The sequence below is a fragment of the Ixodes scapularis genome, unplaced genomic scaffold (genome assembly GCF_016920785.2).
Source record: "Ixodes scapularis isolate PalLabHiFi unplaced genomic scaffold, ASM1692078v2 PGA_scaffold0__279_contigs__length_252992795, whole genome shotgun sequence".
NCBI classification, from domain to species: Eukaryota; Metazoa; Arthropoda; class Arachnida; order Ixodida; family Ixodidae; genus Ixodes; species Ixodes scapularis.
This window is the reverse complement of record NW_024609835.1, coordinates 31,384,504-31,403,504: the sequence shown is the minus strand read 5'-3', so window position 1 is coordinate 31,403,504 and position 19,001 is coordinate 31,384,504. Positions and strand designations below refer to the sequence as shown.

Here is a 19,001-nt window from a genome sequence, read left to right as displayed (position 1 = left end):
CCGCTGAAGCGACAGGCTTATCCGCACGAGTGCTGCAAATTGATTCAAGTAAAGCCTTCGACAGGGTTTCACATTCTTTTCTGTTCAGTGTACTCGAGGCCTGTGGTGTCGAGAGAAATATAGCTAAATATATTAAGCTGTGCTATAAAGATATATCCACGCGATTATTGATCAATGGAATAGTAACTAAAAAGATAGCAGTGCAAGCCTCTGTCAGACAAGACTGCACACTCTCGCCAATACTTTTTTCACTCTATCTTGAGCCTGTGTGCAGAAGGAGTATTAACGATAATTGAATTCAGGGAGTCTCTCTTGCCAGAACTGCAAAGAAAATATTAGCATACGCGAATGTCGTGACTGCTGTTGCTGCGTCTCGACATGAAGTCGTCCTCGCCGTACAACACTTCCTTGATTTTTATGAAGTGTCTGGGGCCCAAATGAATCCGAGAAATCTATAGGCGCGTGGCTAGAAAATTTTAATGTAAAGCCAAAGCGTTTTATAAATATTACCTGGAGCTCAAGTATCAAAAACTACCTTGGTGTTAGTCTAGAACCTCACTGTTTAAGTACTGACAAGGAAGGAGTTCATGTCAACAGTTTGAGGGCCAAAGTGCTGGACTGGCGCGGCCAAAAACCTTTCTATGCTGAACGGTGCCTTTGTTTGCAACTCCGCTTTTTTCTCTACCGTATGGTATGCGGCTCAGGTTGCGCCGTTTCATGCAAGCGAAGTCCATAAGATGCATCGTTTTTGTGCTACCTTCGTTTGGAATTCTAGTTTTGAGCGCATGAGACACGCAAACATATTTATCAGTCAAGCCAAAGGAGGTTTCGGAATCGGGAATCTTGAGGCCAAACTGAAAGTTCAATGGTTTTTATTTTTTCGTGACCAGCGCAACTCGGTCATAGTGCGATCATTTTTAAAACTTGGCGGACGTCTTCTAGCCCCCTGGTTTGTTGTAACCCTAGAAGGAGCGACGTCAAGTGCAGTCCTGAGGTTCTATAAAGAAATCGCTGATGCCATTAAATATTTTGAAGCGCTCTCCTCTCGGCAATACCTGAGCAAGGTGCAAAGAAAAGCGCTATATTGGGACACCATAGACACTGTCTTTCCACCGCCACTCTATCACTCCTTCCAAGGGACCAGTGAGGAATCTACAGTCTTTAAGCGCCTCCGGAATTATCCCGTCCGAAAAGCCGCAATGGACTTCTTTATTTGCTTTCACATCGAGGTACTGCCAGTGAAGACGTGGCAGGAGAACAAAAAAGGATTTTTCTTTTCGTAGAATTTGAACTGCGCACTGTGTCCAACGCCGGGTCCCTCCAGCATGTCTTAATTTTTTGCCCAAATGCATGTTCTGAGCGGACTTACACTCTAAACTGCAAGTTGATTTGTACATAACCTGGCACAATGCAAAATACCTCGAATTCGGCACTGGCCCCGACAGTAAATGTTATGAAGTAATTGCTCTGCTCGGGTTGCATGCAATATGGAAATCCCGCACAGATCACCTCTTGATTCTTGAAGGGGGCAAGCCGGCGTGGTGCCACTTTGAAGAAAGCTTCATGATTGCGACCATCCTCGTTGCGGCAGCGAAAAACTGTGAATTAGATGGATGGTCTCATTTGGCAGCGCGTCTCAAAGCGCCGACGTCACTTCTTAGTCAGAGGTGATGGGTGCTGTTTTGTGTCATGTATATGTCAAACTGGAACGCTGAGCACTGCCTGTGTCAATATGTGTTTTAACTGTGTACATAGCGCACATTTTATGTAAATAAAAAAACCAAATCGGCAAAAAAAAAAAAGGCTCAATTGGTAGAGCGTTTTACTGGAAATGGAGAGGTCCCTGGTTCGATACCAGGACAAGGCGGATTTTTTTCGGTCGCGCGCCAGTCACCTAGCTGTGTTTGGAGTTTTTGTGTTTGTCTTTTGTCCCCCATGTTCCCCTTCTCCAGGGATTGTTGTTGTCATCACAAAGGGGTTCGTTGATATCTCCGCAGTAGGGAACCTCTTTGATGGTTCTCAAAAGTATTTGCTGCGTTAAACAGACACTCGCACGGTGTTGAAGTGGCTGGGACACGTATACCCTTCTCCACTTGTTTGGAGTTACAAATCTCGCGCATGCAGTTCACTTTAGGTCAAAATTTCTCCTAACGTTTGCCGTCATACAGGTAAATCTTATTCCCTCCTTCATGGTGAAAACGTAAAAGTTTTACTTGTTTTTTGTTTGTCAAAATTTAACCGGTTAAAAACTTAATCGCGATTAAAACACTAATCGATGAATCGGTGGGTTAATCAATCAAATGCGCAACCCTAGTTTTCAAGTAAATTATTTTTACAGCCACACACTGATGCCTGGCATTCAGAACTGCCTATGTGGCGATTTATGCAAAATGGGCGAGATGCACAGAGATTGTCTTGAAGACTAAACACGACTCACTTCGTAGACGATTTCAGAAAATATCCTGGCCATGAAATAGATGCGCTTGGAGTAGAGGGAGTACCGCTGCTCATGGATCGCATGCTGGATGAGCAAAGGAGCTGAATCAAAAAGGTTCATTCTAATGAAGCAACACATGGATCCGCATGTCCACTTGTCTAAATGCCTAGAAGCGCCTGCATGCACACTGTGCCACGTTGCACTAGAAAAACTAATCATTGGTCTTACGTAATAACCAGCTCAGTAAACGAAAAAAGCAAGCGGAAAAGACGTCGACCCTTAATGCCACTGAGACTGCATGAGTAATGGAGCAAGGAAGCGATTGCTTAACTCACTGGTTTAACGAACTAAATAAAAAAATGCTTGATGCTCCGAGTGTATCGTGGTGCACTATGCACACACAAGCTTTTGGGAGCGTTCAGCCATCACAAAACGTGAACGTACTCCCCGACTACCATATATTTTCACCGCTCCCTCATTTAGCTTATGTTATGTCGTGCATTGAATTATTCCCCAGTCATTTTAGATAATCTGAAAGGTATCGAGACCTCGTTGCCGAGTAAATTTATTAATATCAGTGAAACTACACCTGTAGACAACAATTATGGGTGAAACTATAGAGCTACGGGAACAAACTTACGAGCTATTAGAAAAACGGTGGACATATTATTTTCATTCATTGTTTTTAAGAGCACCAGGTGACTATAAGAAAGTTTGGAAAATATTAGTTACGTTCTAAGTAATTTTAGTTGGAAGACCGTTCTGAACGTTTCCGTGAAGATTTTAATTTCGTACGTCTCGATCTAACTGTGCATTTAGAGCGCTGCTGAATATTTCCATTCTAATAGCCATTTTTATTCCAGCTCCCTATCTTGCTATATCTTATCTCTTGGTTTTCTACCTATACGTTTTTTTTTTAAATCTGGCTTATAGGGTGAGCTTTATGTATGCCCAATTGTTGCTCATTAATACAAAAATATTTGTAATTAATGTTCATGAAAGTTAGTTGTACAATAATCGCACTTTTCATGCGTGTTTTTTTCGTTTTTCTATTTTTTAAAAGCACTGCGGAAACCACTGCCAATGTAATCGAAGCGCGGCCACAGATTCATAAACGATGCCCTTTTCCAAGCGTACGAGGCACTCATCACTTTTATGCGTTGCAGTTTTCGTCACTTTCAATATACCGACGATTCTCATAATTGGGGAGTTACCGCGACTTTTGCACGAATTAGAAATAAGAAACAGGCCGAAATCGGACAGTGTTGAGTTCTGAACTGTGCAATCTGAAAATGCCTCCTCGTCTACTTCCCCGTAAATCACGCTGTGAACCCATCACTGCAATCGAGTATACGGAGAGCCTCCGGTGAATGGCGGGGCACAAAAAATCAGGCAAACCATAAGAAGTCATCTGCGCGGTCGCAATGGGTCATGCTAACTTTCTTTCTGAGATATGAAATTTCGAAGCTCGAGGCGTCGACATTAAAAGGTTTCACAATGGTACCTTTCACCGCCATCGATTTTATACAGAAGCATGCACGAAGTAATAATTTGTTCTACTTATTTTATGAAAGGTTTACAACATATACTAAGCATATTAAGATTACAAAAAAAAAAAAAGATTGCTATAAAAATGACCTACAAAACACGCCAAGTAAACACATTTTACAAACACATTCACAAATTATTTACCAACCCACTACTTTATATAAGATGGTGCAAAATGTATAAAAATGCGCATATTTAAAAGCATTTTACGAATACGGTGATGAAAGTGCAGAGGCCATTTTGCATCAAATTGCGCAATCGCAAGTCACGCGAGACTAGCTGCGCTTGGTTGGTCTAGTTGATGAAAGAACAAGTACATGAAGCTGACGAACGCCATGATGTCGCACTTTTACATTGTTTGATTAGTCACGCTGGCTCGTAGCGTAGGCGGCGCTTTGACTTAGGCTTAAACGAAGATTCCTCGTCAACCGCGCCAGCCGGTTGATCCGCTTCCCGGTTGGCTGCCAACATCGTCTAAATTGCCAGACGACGCCGGCGATGTCAGGAGCCAAAGGTGGCGAGAAAACTGCAAAACAGTAGGATGGCGGATACTGCGATAAAACACAATCAGGGCCTTGTACTCCTGATGAGATCATTCGATTATCATTCCTTCCATATGCCTCCACGCCGTGGCTACAGAGTGCCGTGGCTACAGAGTGCCGTGGCACTTGTGCCGCACGCGTCAATCTCCACAGCCCCTCACCAGTGCGCGCTTCGAGCTTCACCACGTTGCACCGGAGTGCTAGGAGCAGCGGCACACGTAGAGGAACGCCTGCGTTGAAGTGATTGGCTCGGACCTTATGCTCAGTGCTATTCCAGGCCTACTTTCTTTTGTCTAGATTATAAATTAAACCTTTAATTACAAACAAAGAGCGATTCCACATCTTAAGAAATACGGTAGTCAAGGTTGTTTCTGTGCAGGCGGTTGATCGAAAGAACAACTAACTTTGATTCAACTCTGGCTCCAACGCCGCTAAAGAGCAGTGCCACGTTTAGGACGCGTTTGTAGGCCTTCATAATATTTGTGGATGGTTGTTTTTGCAGTTTAGGTTATCAGAGTCGTGACTTTGGCAGGTTCATAAAACTTGGGGTATGCATTTCTATTGGTAGACTTGTTAGCGTATATGCTGGTTTTTGCTCGTGTTTTACAGACATTATATTTACGGGCTAAAGACAATACCGACTGTAAAAAAGGGGAAAAGTGACGCTCTGTCCCAACCAAAGAGTTGCGCTGTGATTAATTTTCAATAAATTGTTTTAGCCATTGTAAATGGAACCTACTGTGACCAGAGCATTATATCCGAAAAGAAAAAAAAGTCCTAGGTGTGTTTCTTTTGCATCATTTTTATTCTTATTACAAAAATTAATAAGTAATATGCTCTGGAACCAAAAAGAAACCCTCACTTATTATTAAAGATAATCTCGTTTAACGACGCAATCGCTTTTTTGTTTCTCAAGTGATCTGCTATCAGATGTTGGCATCTGCTCTAAAAGTAGCTGTGGCTGCTCGAAACCAATATTTTGCCTGCCACAAAACCTGCTTCAGAAGGTCAAATGCCGCTTCAATCACTAAGAAAAATATAAACATACGATTAGCCAATATTGTAGTTGGTCTAATATTTCAGAAATGCACCTTATTTTCCTAAATGTTGCAAAATTGCACATCAATTAAAAAAATTAATTTATCTTTGATTTTTTTTAATTGTTTGTAGTATTTTGAAATAACTCGTCATGGCAAAATATTCAGTGACATTTGAACCTCAAAACATTGCAGCACGACGTCGGCTCCGAAGAGCCATTTTCTAGAACTGACAAAAGCTATACAGCGCGGTGCTCCTCCGCCATATGGTGTAGAAAGGCATGTTGTCCCTAGCTTAGCTTCATATTTGTTTCTTTTTGCGTTACCTCCTTAAACGTCCCCCCTCCCTTTTTTTTTTCCTAACGTGTTTATATTGAGTGTTTTTTCTGTGTGCCGTAAGATGCCGCGTATGCCTTATATCTCCATAATTATGGAGGATTTATTAGTTTTCAATGAAGCCCATCATCTTTTTTCTCGAAATTAAGCTTTAAAATGTATTAAATACGATGATAATTACTAAACGAAGTTATTAACATAATTATATAAAAAATCATATCAAGCTAATGGGCGGTGCATACAATTCTCAACTGTCGGTAACAGTGGCTGCCACCGAGGGTCTTTCGTAAGCGAAATGCTCAGGGATGCGCGGGGTGGGACAGCATGACTTTTTATACCCTACGATAGAGCAGCACCGCTGTACAATCTTCGTCAGTTCTAGAAAATGTCTCCTTGGAGCCGATGTTGTGCGGCGAGGCCCCGATAACGAAGACAAGCTCGCTCAATTTGAGTGAAGGTTTATTGTCTGTTTTCTCTTTTGGAGATCATATATTACTCAATGTTTTGCCATCAGAGGTTAGTTGAAGACACTGCAGACGGTTATAAAAAGTTTAAAAGAAACAAAAGATGGAGTTTTTTCTTTAATATTGTCGTGCAATATCGCCACATTTAGAAAAATTAACTGCGTTTCCGCATTAATAATACAAATAAAATAACGGCTAAGGATATATTTGTTATATATTCGTAAAACATATTTAAAGGTGCTAATTTTTTAAATATTTTATGTCATTTTGTATTAAGTAGTTGCATAGTAAATAATACGTGAATTTGTCCCTAAAACGTGTTTTTTGACGTTTTTTCGTATGTTTTTTTTTTCTCATGAAAATCTTTTATTGGAATTTTTTAAATGGCTTGTACATGTTGGATATTTGTTTGTAAAATAAGTAGGAAAAATACTTACTACGTGCATGCCTCTGCGGGATATTGGCGGCTGTGCAAAGTGCCATTGTGAAACCTTCGGAATCTCCACGCCCCTAGCTTCGAAATGTCATATCTCCGGAATGAAGTTAGCTGCAACGTTCACATACAAATGCTCCTCCCAAAAACATGACTTTAACATAGTTTTTACAGAAATATATAAAATAGGACCCGGATCATTATTATACGATGTGACGTGGAAACTCCCTTGTGTTCTCTCGTCATTCGCCTGCGATTTTCGCTTATCGCAGTGATTGGCGCACCGCAAACAGCGCACCGGATACCGAATAGCGCTCGTAAGATGGCCTTTGCTCACTTTTGACGGTGGCGTTGAAGAGCGAGAAGAGGGAGAGGAAGGCAAAGTGGAGGCAGATGAAGCTCACGTCCATGTGCACGAAGGAGCTGTCGTAGCCCACCGCCTTGAACACGTTCGCGAAGACGATGATGAGCGAGAGGTTCACGAACTGCCGGTACGCCATGTACACCTGCCGTCGCAACAGTATACCCCTGACACTGTGAAGGGGCGTCGGAAGGGCACGCGCCACAGTACCTCGCCAAAAACACTGCTTCGTTGTAACATTCCCCTACTGCAACATCGTGCCGCAATCATGCTCAGTTAACTCCCAACGTACCTATCGCTGCCCCGCAACACGAGCAAAGCAAAACAGTGTCAAATAAAATTCGAATGAAGTTTTACGAAACCGCTGAAAGCCAAAATAAACGACGGGGCCAAAATTTGAACTATGGGCCTCCCAATTGATGCACATACTGTCACATAGGCTACGAGTGGTTCAAAACGTTCATCATCAACTAGCCCACCAACAAGTATTTTTACCATTAAACTCATTTCTTGTCAAGAAAAAAAAAAAAAAAAAAACGCTCAGCTTTTTCATTTTCGTGAAGAAGGAAGACCAGCGGAGCTGTACTCGATACACTGTGTGCTTCTTCTTCGTTGTCGTCTGTTTTTCGCGCTGTTTCCTACGATCAATTCCCACCAACGCGCCCAACTATACATTCTTCTATTATAGCTGGAAAGGTTGCCGCCACCTACGAGCGACGGCAGGAACCATACTGATTGTGTGCTTACCGCCGTCGCTTATAGACGCTTTACACACGCGCCAGATTGAGCCGCCATAGCCGCCCTTCTCTTGTCTTACCGAGATGCCGAGCCACTGAAGCGGGCGTTGACGGGTCTTCACAAGGGCCTATGCTGGGCACAAGAACACAGTAGCATCTTAAATGGCAATAACCTGTCCTGCTGCGGTAATGATGAAGTGAAGCGAACGGAATAAGAGGGAACGAAAACTGAAGGTCAGTTATGGCGGCGCCCATGCACAGCTGCTGTAAAGGGTCTATAGATGGTGGTAGCTGTCCAGGTAGGTTTGTGTCGACATACACGGACACGAGCCTGGGGAAGTTAGCCCTTAACAGCTCCGCTTTAAAAGTTCTGCACATCAATCATAAACTGCGCGATGTAGTTCTGACAAGATTTAGTTCTCGAAGGAAGAATCGGTGCTTTTGGTGTTTGAAACGTGTGCATATCGATGAAATAATATGAAGCGAATCGAAGGTGTACCTACATATATCTTGATAACATGAAGGGGGAAATTAGTAACGTTCCGCGAGCAGACGGACTTTTTTACTACGGTTCTTGGGGTAAATAGCAGTATAGTAAGATGCATGACCTCTCTATCCAGGAAGTTTGATAATTATTGTGACGGTGGACTACTCCCTAGAAGAAGAGTAGGAGCGAGGTCAGTAAAGAAGAATAGGAAATGATTAAATGGAAATAACGGACTAGTAAATCGCTTTATCGTGAGTGTTTTCTATTGTCTTTAAAACAAACAAGAAACGTTACAATTATTGACTATCTATTTCCAGATACCACTTTTTGAGCGTTCATTTTTGTTATTGCTGGAATTATAGATTCTATTGTATTATTTGCTTTAATGTTTAAACTGTCGTTTGCTCTTTGTAAGCCTGAATGCAGACCTAACCCAGTTTGCATTATGCTTTTCTGGCGAATTCAATTATTTTTTGTTTGGTTTTCTATACGTTGTTTGCTATAATCTGTTTATTATGGAAGAAGGCTAATTTTTAAAAAGAAAAGGTCAAAGAACAGGCGAGCCGGTGAATGTTTACCATGTTACAACTGAACCCGAGACTGGGGTATGAAATAGAAACTTTAGCGAGGAAGGTACAGAAAACAGGGAAAAAGAGAATGCCTCAAACCGAACTGATTGTTCTCCTTAATTTAGCAATCTTCAAACTCCATTCAGGATAAAGCGAATTCATTATTGCGTTCGCTTTTTATTTGGAAGACCGACCTGGGAAGAATCGGCAATTTTCCGTATTTTTCTGTTTCCAGCAACTGCACTGACCTCGCTTTTAAGTCTTTTGTCCCCACTGATTTCACGGAAATATTTCTTTTCATTTGGATACCTGTTTCACATCACTTTTTCCATTTTGGTAATAGCGACATCTATAAACGCTACTCTCTCTTCAAGACTGACCTTTATGGCAAGACTATTAAACATTTTTTTTTCAGCCGTCTCCTCTGACCACATCGGGAGGGCGCCACGAGAGCGTACGACACGAGAGCGCCGACGGCAGAGCGAGTGACAGGAGAGCGCCATAGATGGCGCCGCGACAGCGAATCACACAACAGGAGAGCGCTGGGATACGAAAGCACGTGTAATTAGAAAGTTTTCAGCAGATGATCTTTCGCCCGATAACGACACGATGCATGCCAAAGGCCGCCGGAGGGAAGAAGAGGTATCATTATCGGGGCGGAAAAACCGATCTGCTAAAACTTACTATTAGAGAGCGCATCACGAGAGCGCTGAACAACAGCTGGTGTCACTAAGGTGGGTCCCTATCATTTCGTCGAAACTCGTTTCGTGGAATTACGTTTCGTGGACAACTTTTCGTGGACACACGTTTCATGGACACACGTTTCGTCGACAGTGTGACGTTTCGTCGACAATCATTTCGTCGACAGCACCACCGTAAAACGTTTCGTCGACAAACTTTTTTTTTTTTTTTTTTTTTTGCGGTTCCGAAAGGAATGCCGGAAACTTAAGTTACATGCGCTTGTAACAGATGAAAAACGCGATGCCTAGCGCAGTTGCTCTCCAAGGTGAGCAACTGAGCTATCCTCTGGCTCTCATCTGTGTCAGATGGAAAAGCAAGAGCGCGCAGGACTTCGCGCGCCTCCTATTCGGATATTTGCAAGTTCCGATGCCCGTTTATAGAACCGAAAGTTACTGGAAGAAGAAAAGTGGTGGAGAAAAATATCCGTAGGCACAAAGCAAAACTTCGATCCAATGGTGGGTTGCGGAAAAGGGCGTAAACACTTTTTTTCTTCTTCATATTGGTTATTTTTAAACAAAAATACAGCTTGCAGCCTTTTATTGCAACATTACAACCCTAATATTTGAATTGAAATTAAACATGTTCATTACCCTCAATTATTCAAAAGGAAAAGTGATGCAGTGTTTTACTGGCTACTGCGACTTATACGCGAAAAAGCTGTTTAGTCGCACTCGTTTCATCGTAATTTATCCTTAAGGGCCGATTAAAAAGGACATTAGACTATAAGGGGGCTGAAAACAATGTCAAATAAAAATAAATAACAAAAGCACGAAAACCAATAACACTCGCACTACCGGGAGCACGCTGCCCGCGAGTAAACCTAAAAAATAAAAAAAAATCTACATTACAATGCAAAAAATAAATAAATAAATAAACAAACACGAGAATTGGTAACAGATAAATAAAACAGTACACCAAGTTTAGTCGTATTGCACAAAGTAAACCATAGTTGATATCTAATGTGCAACTTAATGCATTATAAAGCTTCTCTCGAACAGCCGCCACATGCAAGGCCTTGGAGGCGATAGTACCACTAGACGAAATCTGTCGGCAGCAGCCGACTGGTCCTCACACGCGACATTAAATTGTTCTTTTATCGATGCCAGCAGACAGATACCTCGGGCAAGTTCGTGGCTCTTTTCATAAAAGAGCGGCTTCTAGATCTAATGTTCTTTGGTCACATATTGGTTTATGTGCATGCAAAATTTCAGTACAGGCATAACATATGCAGAACTATTGTGTTATTCATTATCCAGAAGCTAAATATGCTAAAGACTAAAAATCGTATGCGGCCTGGTAAGTACAGTACGTTGAATACCCAGTGTTTGGAGGAGAAAAAAAACCGTGTTTTATTACCGTAAAAGTAAACCACGCGTAGGAAAATGCTCAGTCTCCTTCAAAGTTTATTGCTAGCGGCTAAGACCAGATGCCAATTAGCTTGAAAACCGATTTTATGCCATTCTCAACGGTAGGAAGGCTGTGTGCACCGCAAACAGGCCTCGTTTATTCTTTCAAATTTGTTTTTTTAAGAGCTTCAGTGTTTTGACGTGTGGACTATCCATGCTATGTTCAGGTGGCTCTTGAGGATTCTGCCAAAAGACGTGACGCGCGGAAAGATACGCTTGCCCTGGAAATGACCCAGCCACTTTTTCAAAACAGTCGGAGTGCCGGCGGCCAGATCGCGAAGGGTTGCATTCGATGACGTACAGACACCTCGATCACGTATGCTGCCGAAAGCGTAGCCCTCAAGAGCAGCGCATGTTGTTGAATGTTTTAAAAATCTAACTTGAGAAAGGACGCTGCGCGCCGCGCAGGCGCAGAGGTCGTCAGGAGGCGCAGCTGGCGGAGCCAGGAGCTAACCAGGAGCTAGCAGAGCGAGCTGTCGACGAAACGTCGCAACATCTGTCGATGAAACGAGCGGGTGCTCGTTTCCACGAAACGATCTGTCGATGAAACATCGCAGTGTCGACGAAACGATTTGTCCATGAAACGTCGTTCGACGAACTCACTAGGGTCCCTATCATTTCGTCGAAACTCGTTTCGTGGAATTACGTTTCGTGGACAACTTTTCGTGGACACACGTTTCATGGACACACGTTTCGTCGACAGTGTGACGTTTCGTCGACAATCATTTCGTCGACAGCACCACCGTAAAACGTTTCGTCGACAAACTTTTTTTTTTTTTTTTTTTTTTGCGGTTCCGAAAGGAATGCCGGAAACTTAAGTTACATGCGCTTGTAACAGATGAAAAACGCGATGCCTAGCGCAGTTGCTCTCCAAGGTGAGCAACTGAGCTATCCTCTGGCTCTCATCTGTGTCAGATGGAAAAGCAAGAGCGCGCAGGACTTCGCGCGCCTCCTATTCGGATATTTGCAAGTTCCGATGCCCGTTTATAGAACCGAAAGTTACTGGAAGAAGAAAAGTGGTGGAGAAAAATATCCGTAGGCACAAAGCAAAACTTCGATCCAATGGTGGGTTGCGGAAAAGGGCGTAAACACTTTTTTTCTTCTTCATATTGGTTATTTTTAAACAAAAATACAGCTTGCAGCCTTTTATTGCAACATTACAACCCTAATATTTGAATTGAAATTAAACATGTTCATTACCCTCAATTATTCAAAAGGAAAAGTGATGCAGTGTTTTACTGGCTACTGCGACTTATACGCGAAAAAGCTGTTTAGTCGCACTCGTTTCATCGTAATTTATCCTTAAGGGCCGATTAAAAAGGACATTAGACTATAAGGGGGCTGAAAACAATGTCAAATAAAAATAAATAACAAAAGCACGAAAACCAATAACACTCGCACTACCGGGAGCACGCTGCCCGCGAGTAAACCTAAAAAATAAAAAAAAATCTACATTACAATGCAAAAAATAAATAAATAAATAAACAAACACGAGAATTGGTAACAGATAAATAAAACAGTACACCAAGTTTAGTCGTATTGCACAAAGTAAACCATAGTTGATATCTAATGTGCAACTTAATGCATTATAAAGCTTCTCTCGAACAGCCGCCACATGCAAGGCCTTGGAGGCGATAGTACCACTAGACGAAATCTGTCGGCAGCAGCCGACTGGTCCTCACACGCGACATTAAATTGTTCTTTTATCGATGCCAGCAGACAGATACCTCGGGCAAGTTCGTGGCTCTTTTCATAAAAGAGCGGCTTCTAGATCTAATGTTCTTTGGTCACATATTGGTTTATGTGCATGCAAAATTTCAGTACAGGCATAACATATGCAGAACTATTGTGTTATTCATTATCCAGAAGCTAAATATGCTAAAGACTAAAAATCGTATGCGGCCTGGTAAGTACAGTACGTTGAATACCCAGTGTTTGGAGGAGAAAAAAACCGTGTTTTATTACCGTAAAAGTAAACCACGCGTAGGAAAATGCTCAGTCTCCTTCAAAGTTTATTGCTAGCGGCTAAGACCAGATGCCAATTAGCTTGAAAACCGATTTTATGCCATTCTCAACGGTAGGAAGGCTGTGTGCACCGCAAACAGGCCTCGTTTATTCTTTCAAATTTGTTTTTTTAAGAGCTTCAGTGTTTTGACGTGTGGACTATCCATGCTATGTTCAGGTGGCTCTTGAGGATTCTGCCAAAAGACGTGACGCGCGGAAAGATACGCTTGCCCTGGAAATGACCCAGCCACTTTTTCAAAACAGTCGGAGTGCCGGCGGCCAGATCGCGAAGGGTTGCATTCGATGACGTACAGACACCTCGATCACGTATGCTGCCGAAAGCGTAGCCCTCAAGAGCAGCGCATGTTGTTGAATGTTTTAAAAATCTAACTTGAGAAAGGACGCTGCGCGCCGCGCAGGCGCAGAGGTCGTCAGGAGGCGCAGCTGGCGGAGCCAGGAGCTAACCAGGAGCTAGCAGAGCGAGCTGTCGACGAAACGTCGCAACATCTGTCGATGAAACGAGCGGGTGCTCGTTTCCACGAAACGATCTGTCGATGAAACATCGCAGTGTCGACGAAACGATTTGTCCATGAAACGTCGTTCGACGAACTGATTGCCACCGCACTAGGGTACCTTTCTTCATGACAGAACGTTCAACTCTCGGATCTCCTTCTATACAGCATTCCAAGATTCACAAGTCCTCAGCCCAGCGTGTAATCTCTTCAGGCCCCCCCCCCCCCCCCCCCCCCCCCCCAACATGCGCATATTCCTCACTTCGAAAGAGAGCAAATCACGTGCCATACGCACGAACACGGTTGAATAGAACCGGTCAGGAGAACTTTCTTTTTGGAAAGATCTATATTAACTGGGTTATTACACATCGGATTATCTGTTACGCGACAGCCAGAACTGCACGATATGCGAGTGCAGCTTTATATTTCGTCATTAATCATAGGAACGAGCGGACTGATTTCTCGCGTTCCAAATGCGACGTTTTCCGAACGTTTGCCAGAATTAAACATGATAATGATGTAACAGCTGCACGAACATTAGGCTCGTGCAGCCTTACTTTTGGTAAAGAACTAAAATGTTTAATATCACCCTCAAAAAAAAAAAAAAAAAAGAAAAAAAAGAAAAGCTGATTGCCAATCCAATATATTTTTTTACCCACATTGATACGTAAACCGATTTTTTTTTTTTTTTCTATGGGGGACAAAACTTGCAAGTAGAATTGTCTCGAGAGCGAAAGTAGTGAAACAATTTAAAATAAGTAATCTATAAGCAGCAACGATGACAATTGCGCGGTAATGTATTGTCTTAGGATAGATAACCTGAACAAAATAAATGATCTTAAATGGTGTGCCTACAGACCGCTGCTTTCAAGACGCTTGTGCCTCTACACCCAGCTTAATTTGCGTACTCAGTCAATTAAATGACATCAAGCTTTCGAAATGCGGCTCCATTTGGCGTCAAAATAGTAGCTCCGTAAAGACATGTGTTTGAAGACGCCAATATCGATCATTCCTAAGACGCGCACATGCGTACTGGTGACGCGCGATCTAATAACACGCGGTCTCATGTCACGGCGATCTCCTGTCGTGCGCTCTCCCGTCGGCGCTCTAACTCCATGTTGCTAGTTCTGTGCAATGCAGGCGAAGGGAACGCCAGGCGAAGAGAGAAAAGGCGAGCACTAGAAAGGCTGGACGGGAGCGGAGGGCAATGGAGGGCGAGGGAAAACGGAAAAGCATTAGGAACATTAGAGAAGAGAGGAGGTTTTTCTCCTCGTCCCCAGCCTTTCCAGTGCTTGCCATTTCTCCCCTCGCCTGGTGTTGCTTTCACCTCTACTGCACGCAACTAGCGAGACGGAGTATAGTGTCGTGCGCTTTCGTGCAGTATTACAGACTCGGGCTCAGTCTACGTTAGCTTGCGCTTTCTCGTTGCGATCTCATCTCTTCATTCTTTTAAGACTGCCGATTAGTACTGATATTTCCCTCCAATCAGACAGTTGGTTAGAGATTTGATTAAATTTGATGTGGCTATTACCGTACCGAACTCCTGTAGGTGTAGAAGATGAAACGGTTGAAGATCAAGGAAAGGTGGTCCCTGGAGTCCACTTCCACTCGTCCCTGAAACCGGTGAGAGTTTGGGATTCTTGTAAAGAAAATGTGGAATGCAAAATGCTACGAAACGACATGCAGCATTTAAAATGGTAACGTGGTATTTTTTTTATGGATTTGAATAAATCGCTTTGAATGTTCACTACACTGTTAAGTGAAAGTTTCAAACACGCTTGCCTTAATTAGGTTATTGTAAGTTACTCTATTACCAAAAATGGTGCGGTGTCGGTAGTCGGAGCCAAGAAGTGTTTGAACAGAACGACGAAGAACAAAGGGTGAACAAAATAAATAAGCAATAAGATATAAATGAAACAAATGGGTGACATTAATTTGGACAGTGCGCTTGTGTGAAATATTTTGTTTCGATAAAACGAATTTTTTAGGGGTTCTGACAGCTGCAGTTACGTTAAAGTTTCGATCTGTCAGTGCCATGCTCCCAGAAAATCAAAATCACACTAAAGTTCCAAACTTTTAATATTCTAAAAAAAAAAAAAATATATATATATATATATATACACGAGCTTTTTGGGCTTATCTTCGACAATACTCGAAACTGAGGGAATAACCAGAAAGGATAAACACACAAAAGGTTGACCATTTTGTTCTTAGCCCGAGACTGAGGCAGGAAAAGAGGAAAGTTTCAAAGTAGAAGAAAACTGAACTTTCCTCTTTTCCTGCCTCAGTCTCGGGCTAAGAACAAAATGGTTAACATCCACCAGCTCGCCTGCGCAATCACTACATTATCACAAAAGGTTGCTTTTTCTGTTATATAGACCTTTTTCACAAGGGCGCCTCCATCTTGAATTGTCGTCACTTCCAGTATGGGCGAAAACATTGTTTTTTCGCCGCCAAGCCAATAGAATGCATTTATGAGATAAGCGGAACCGTCACCCATTCTCGTTTTGTCTCCCCTTTATTTTTTTACTATTTGCAGATTGAAACGTTTGAATATTTTTTCGTCGCCCATACCGGATATGCCTACTTGGCGGTCGGGGGCGAGAGTAAGCGGAAAAGGCCTATAGATTACTCAGTCTCGCCTATCTCGCCCAGCTTTTTACTTTAGCATCAACGAGTTTACCTTGAAAGAAACTGCAAGAAAGTTATTGGGATCTTATTTTTAGTTTATCGTATTTGAGATTAAAAGACACAAATCGTAAATCTTTCTGACGTTCTTTAAAAGTTCTAACAACGTTATGCGTATTTCTCGTTAGCACACTACGTCTGAATGTAATAAAAGCAGGAAACGTTTCCGAAGAAGCGTCCCATACCTCTTAACAAGTAGAGCGTGAAAACAACATGAACATATTACCGACATCATACAATATTACAGCTGCGCTGTATTTTTTTGGCCATATTCCTTCATCTGAAACAAGTCTCGCCCAGTGACTCAGTGTTTCGGTAGTGTTTCTGCAGGTTTATAGAAAACTGGCCGCTCATATAAAGCTTGCAGTTATATCGATGTACGCACAGGGCCTTGTCATATCGGAGTGACAAGCGACAAACACTGTTCACAGACGCGTCAAATACAGATCTTTATTGTCAGCGACAGATTTTGAACGCGGGGCGTGGCGAGGGCCTATCGTCTTCTCATTGCTCTGTAGCCAACAAGGCGACACAGTTAGCCGAGAGCAACGCCGAGGAATGAAGCAAGGAGCGCGAGCATGCACGATACACCACGGCCCGGGCTTCTTAAGCTGTGCATTATCACCTGGCCACAAGAGAAGATGTCGGTGAGCATGTTCTATCAGACTACAACTGAAGATTGCTCGGGGCTCCAAAGAAGCTGACTCAGCCTTGTAGGTGTACAAGAAAAAACCGGTGTTTGTCACTCTATAATTCGTTGCAACATAAGGCAGAGCGGAAGAGGCTCCACCCACAAAATGCAACACTCCGCCCACTGCATCGAGACGCATTAGGGGAACCGCTGCATTTTGTAAAAAAAAAACAAAAAACAAAAAGCAAAAAAACAATGGAAATTGACGGAATTTTCTTTTTACTTGACGTCACAAAAAGGTTGCTTTCGAACGGAGTGGGTGGAGACACCGTTTCCCTCTGGAAGTTTGGGGGGCGGAGCCTAGCTCTCTCGTAGTTCTTCTATTTTAAGACTATGATAAGAACCTGCCAGAGAGTAGCAAAAGGGGGGAAAATGAATCGTATTTTCTTTCATAGATTGGCTAACAACCTCGAAGATGTTGGCCATGCTTCCCTTGCGCCTGCTGCTGGGCTTTGCCTCTTCGTTCCCGTCGTCGCCCTCCTTCTTGAACCCGGGATCGACCGTGACGACGGGAGCGTCGCTGGGGCCGGCCTCACTCGACTTGGCCTCGATCGCCTCCCTGGCCTTGATGGCCTCGGTCTCGGCCAGGGCCCGCAGGCCGCCGTGCATCTTGGCAGACACCTGGAGCACTGCGACAAAGGGCCACGCCGTCGTGGGGACACTGAAGGGAATAGAGCTGCTTGCATTTGAAGATGGACATTTGTTGAAGGTACCCTTCCAGGACCGCTATTACAGCCACGTGTCCTGCACGGGATTCTGATAAGCAAGCTGCATGTTAACGGTGCGAGACGCGCTCCAAGAATGAAAAGTGAATGAAAGCTGCAACTGCGACAGTCGGAAAATTTGACACGAAAGAACAATAGAACAACTGTGTCGTTTGTTTTGTATTTATTTATTTAGGAAACCAACCTGCAGCGCCGAAGGGTTATATACGCTTTCAGGCGGCTGTGCATGGGCGCCGCCATAACCGACCTTTAGCTTTTGTTTCGCCTTATTCCGTTCGCTTCACTTCATTATTGCTACAGCAGGACAGGTTATTGCCACTTTAGGTGCTACTGTGTCCTTCTCCCCAGCATACGCCTTTGTAGAGGCTTGTCAACGGCCGCTTCAGCGGGATCTCGGTAAGACAAGAGAAGGTCGGCAATGGCGGCTCAATCTGGCGCATGTTTAAAGCGTCTATAGCAGGTACAGCCTATAATTAATAACAACAACAACACAACAAAACTTGTTTGTGGAACCTGAATTGGTAACAGATCAATAAGGGCTGTTGATGAACACAAAATAAAATTGAAGGCAAGCAAGTTAAAAATCAGATTCTTTTTCTGGAAGAAGCAAACCCACGCCAGTACTCCTACTGGAAGAATCAGGCAATGCATTCCGCTCGGTGATTGTGTGAGGAAAGAGTTTTTCTAGACGAAATATTCCTTTTATTTTCATAAAAAAATCTACCCGACTTGAAATATATAGTTTGATGGTTCTAAATTGCGATGTTTGTTAATTCCTGTCATAATAATACAGATAGCATGGAAAAACTTCAAGTGCGGGTTTTTCTCATCCAATTATGATTTTAATGTTTGTTACACTGGCAATTCTATTATAGTTTTTTTGACACAAACGTTGCGGCACGACTTTGAAGATATTACAGCGTATCACTTTTAGTGTGGGTCCCACAAAACACAAGTGTAGTCAAGCGTTGGACTCACTAAGGAGCAATATATTGGTTTCTTCAATTTTCCGGGAGCATTTGTTACATCCTTTGCATGCGTTCCCTCAGTAATGGAGTACGCGATGCGAATGTGCTCAACTGGGATCGAAAGGCTTTGCTAGTCCAACAAACGCACTCACAAAATTCTAACGACGCTTCGGCTGTTGGAACTGCTCGAGGAATTGTTAAAAAGGAGACGACGTTCAACGACAATCCTTTGTGCGGCTGCTTACCAAAAGTAGAGCCACGAAGGACAGTGGGGCTCAGGATGGAAATGTTCCTTTGGTGCTAAACACATATATA

General features: G+C 43.0%; 1 protein-coding gene across 1 annotated transcript in view; it reads right to left on the bottom strand.

Moving 5' to 3' along the window:
- The window catches only part of LOC8051429 (ATP-binding cassette sub-family G member 4-like), a 60,284-nt gene that overhangs the window by 8,160 nt on the left and 33,123 nt on the right, over positions 1-19,001 (bottom strand). Inside the window, exons 8-11 of the mRNA XM_042291641.1 lie at positions 17,402-17,622; positions 15,151-15,228; positions 7,135-7,303; positions 2,438-2,538 (exon numbers count right to left, since the gene is read on the bottom strand). Coding sequence (XP_042147575.1) covers positions 2,438-2,538; positions 7,135-7,303; positions 15,151-15,228; positions 17,402-17,622 — 569 coding nt within the window. The remainder of the gene's footprint in view (positions 1-2,437; positions 2,539-7,134; positions 7,304-15,150; positions 15,229-17,401; positions 17,623-19,001) is intronic.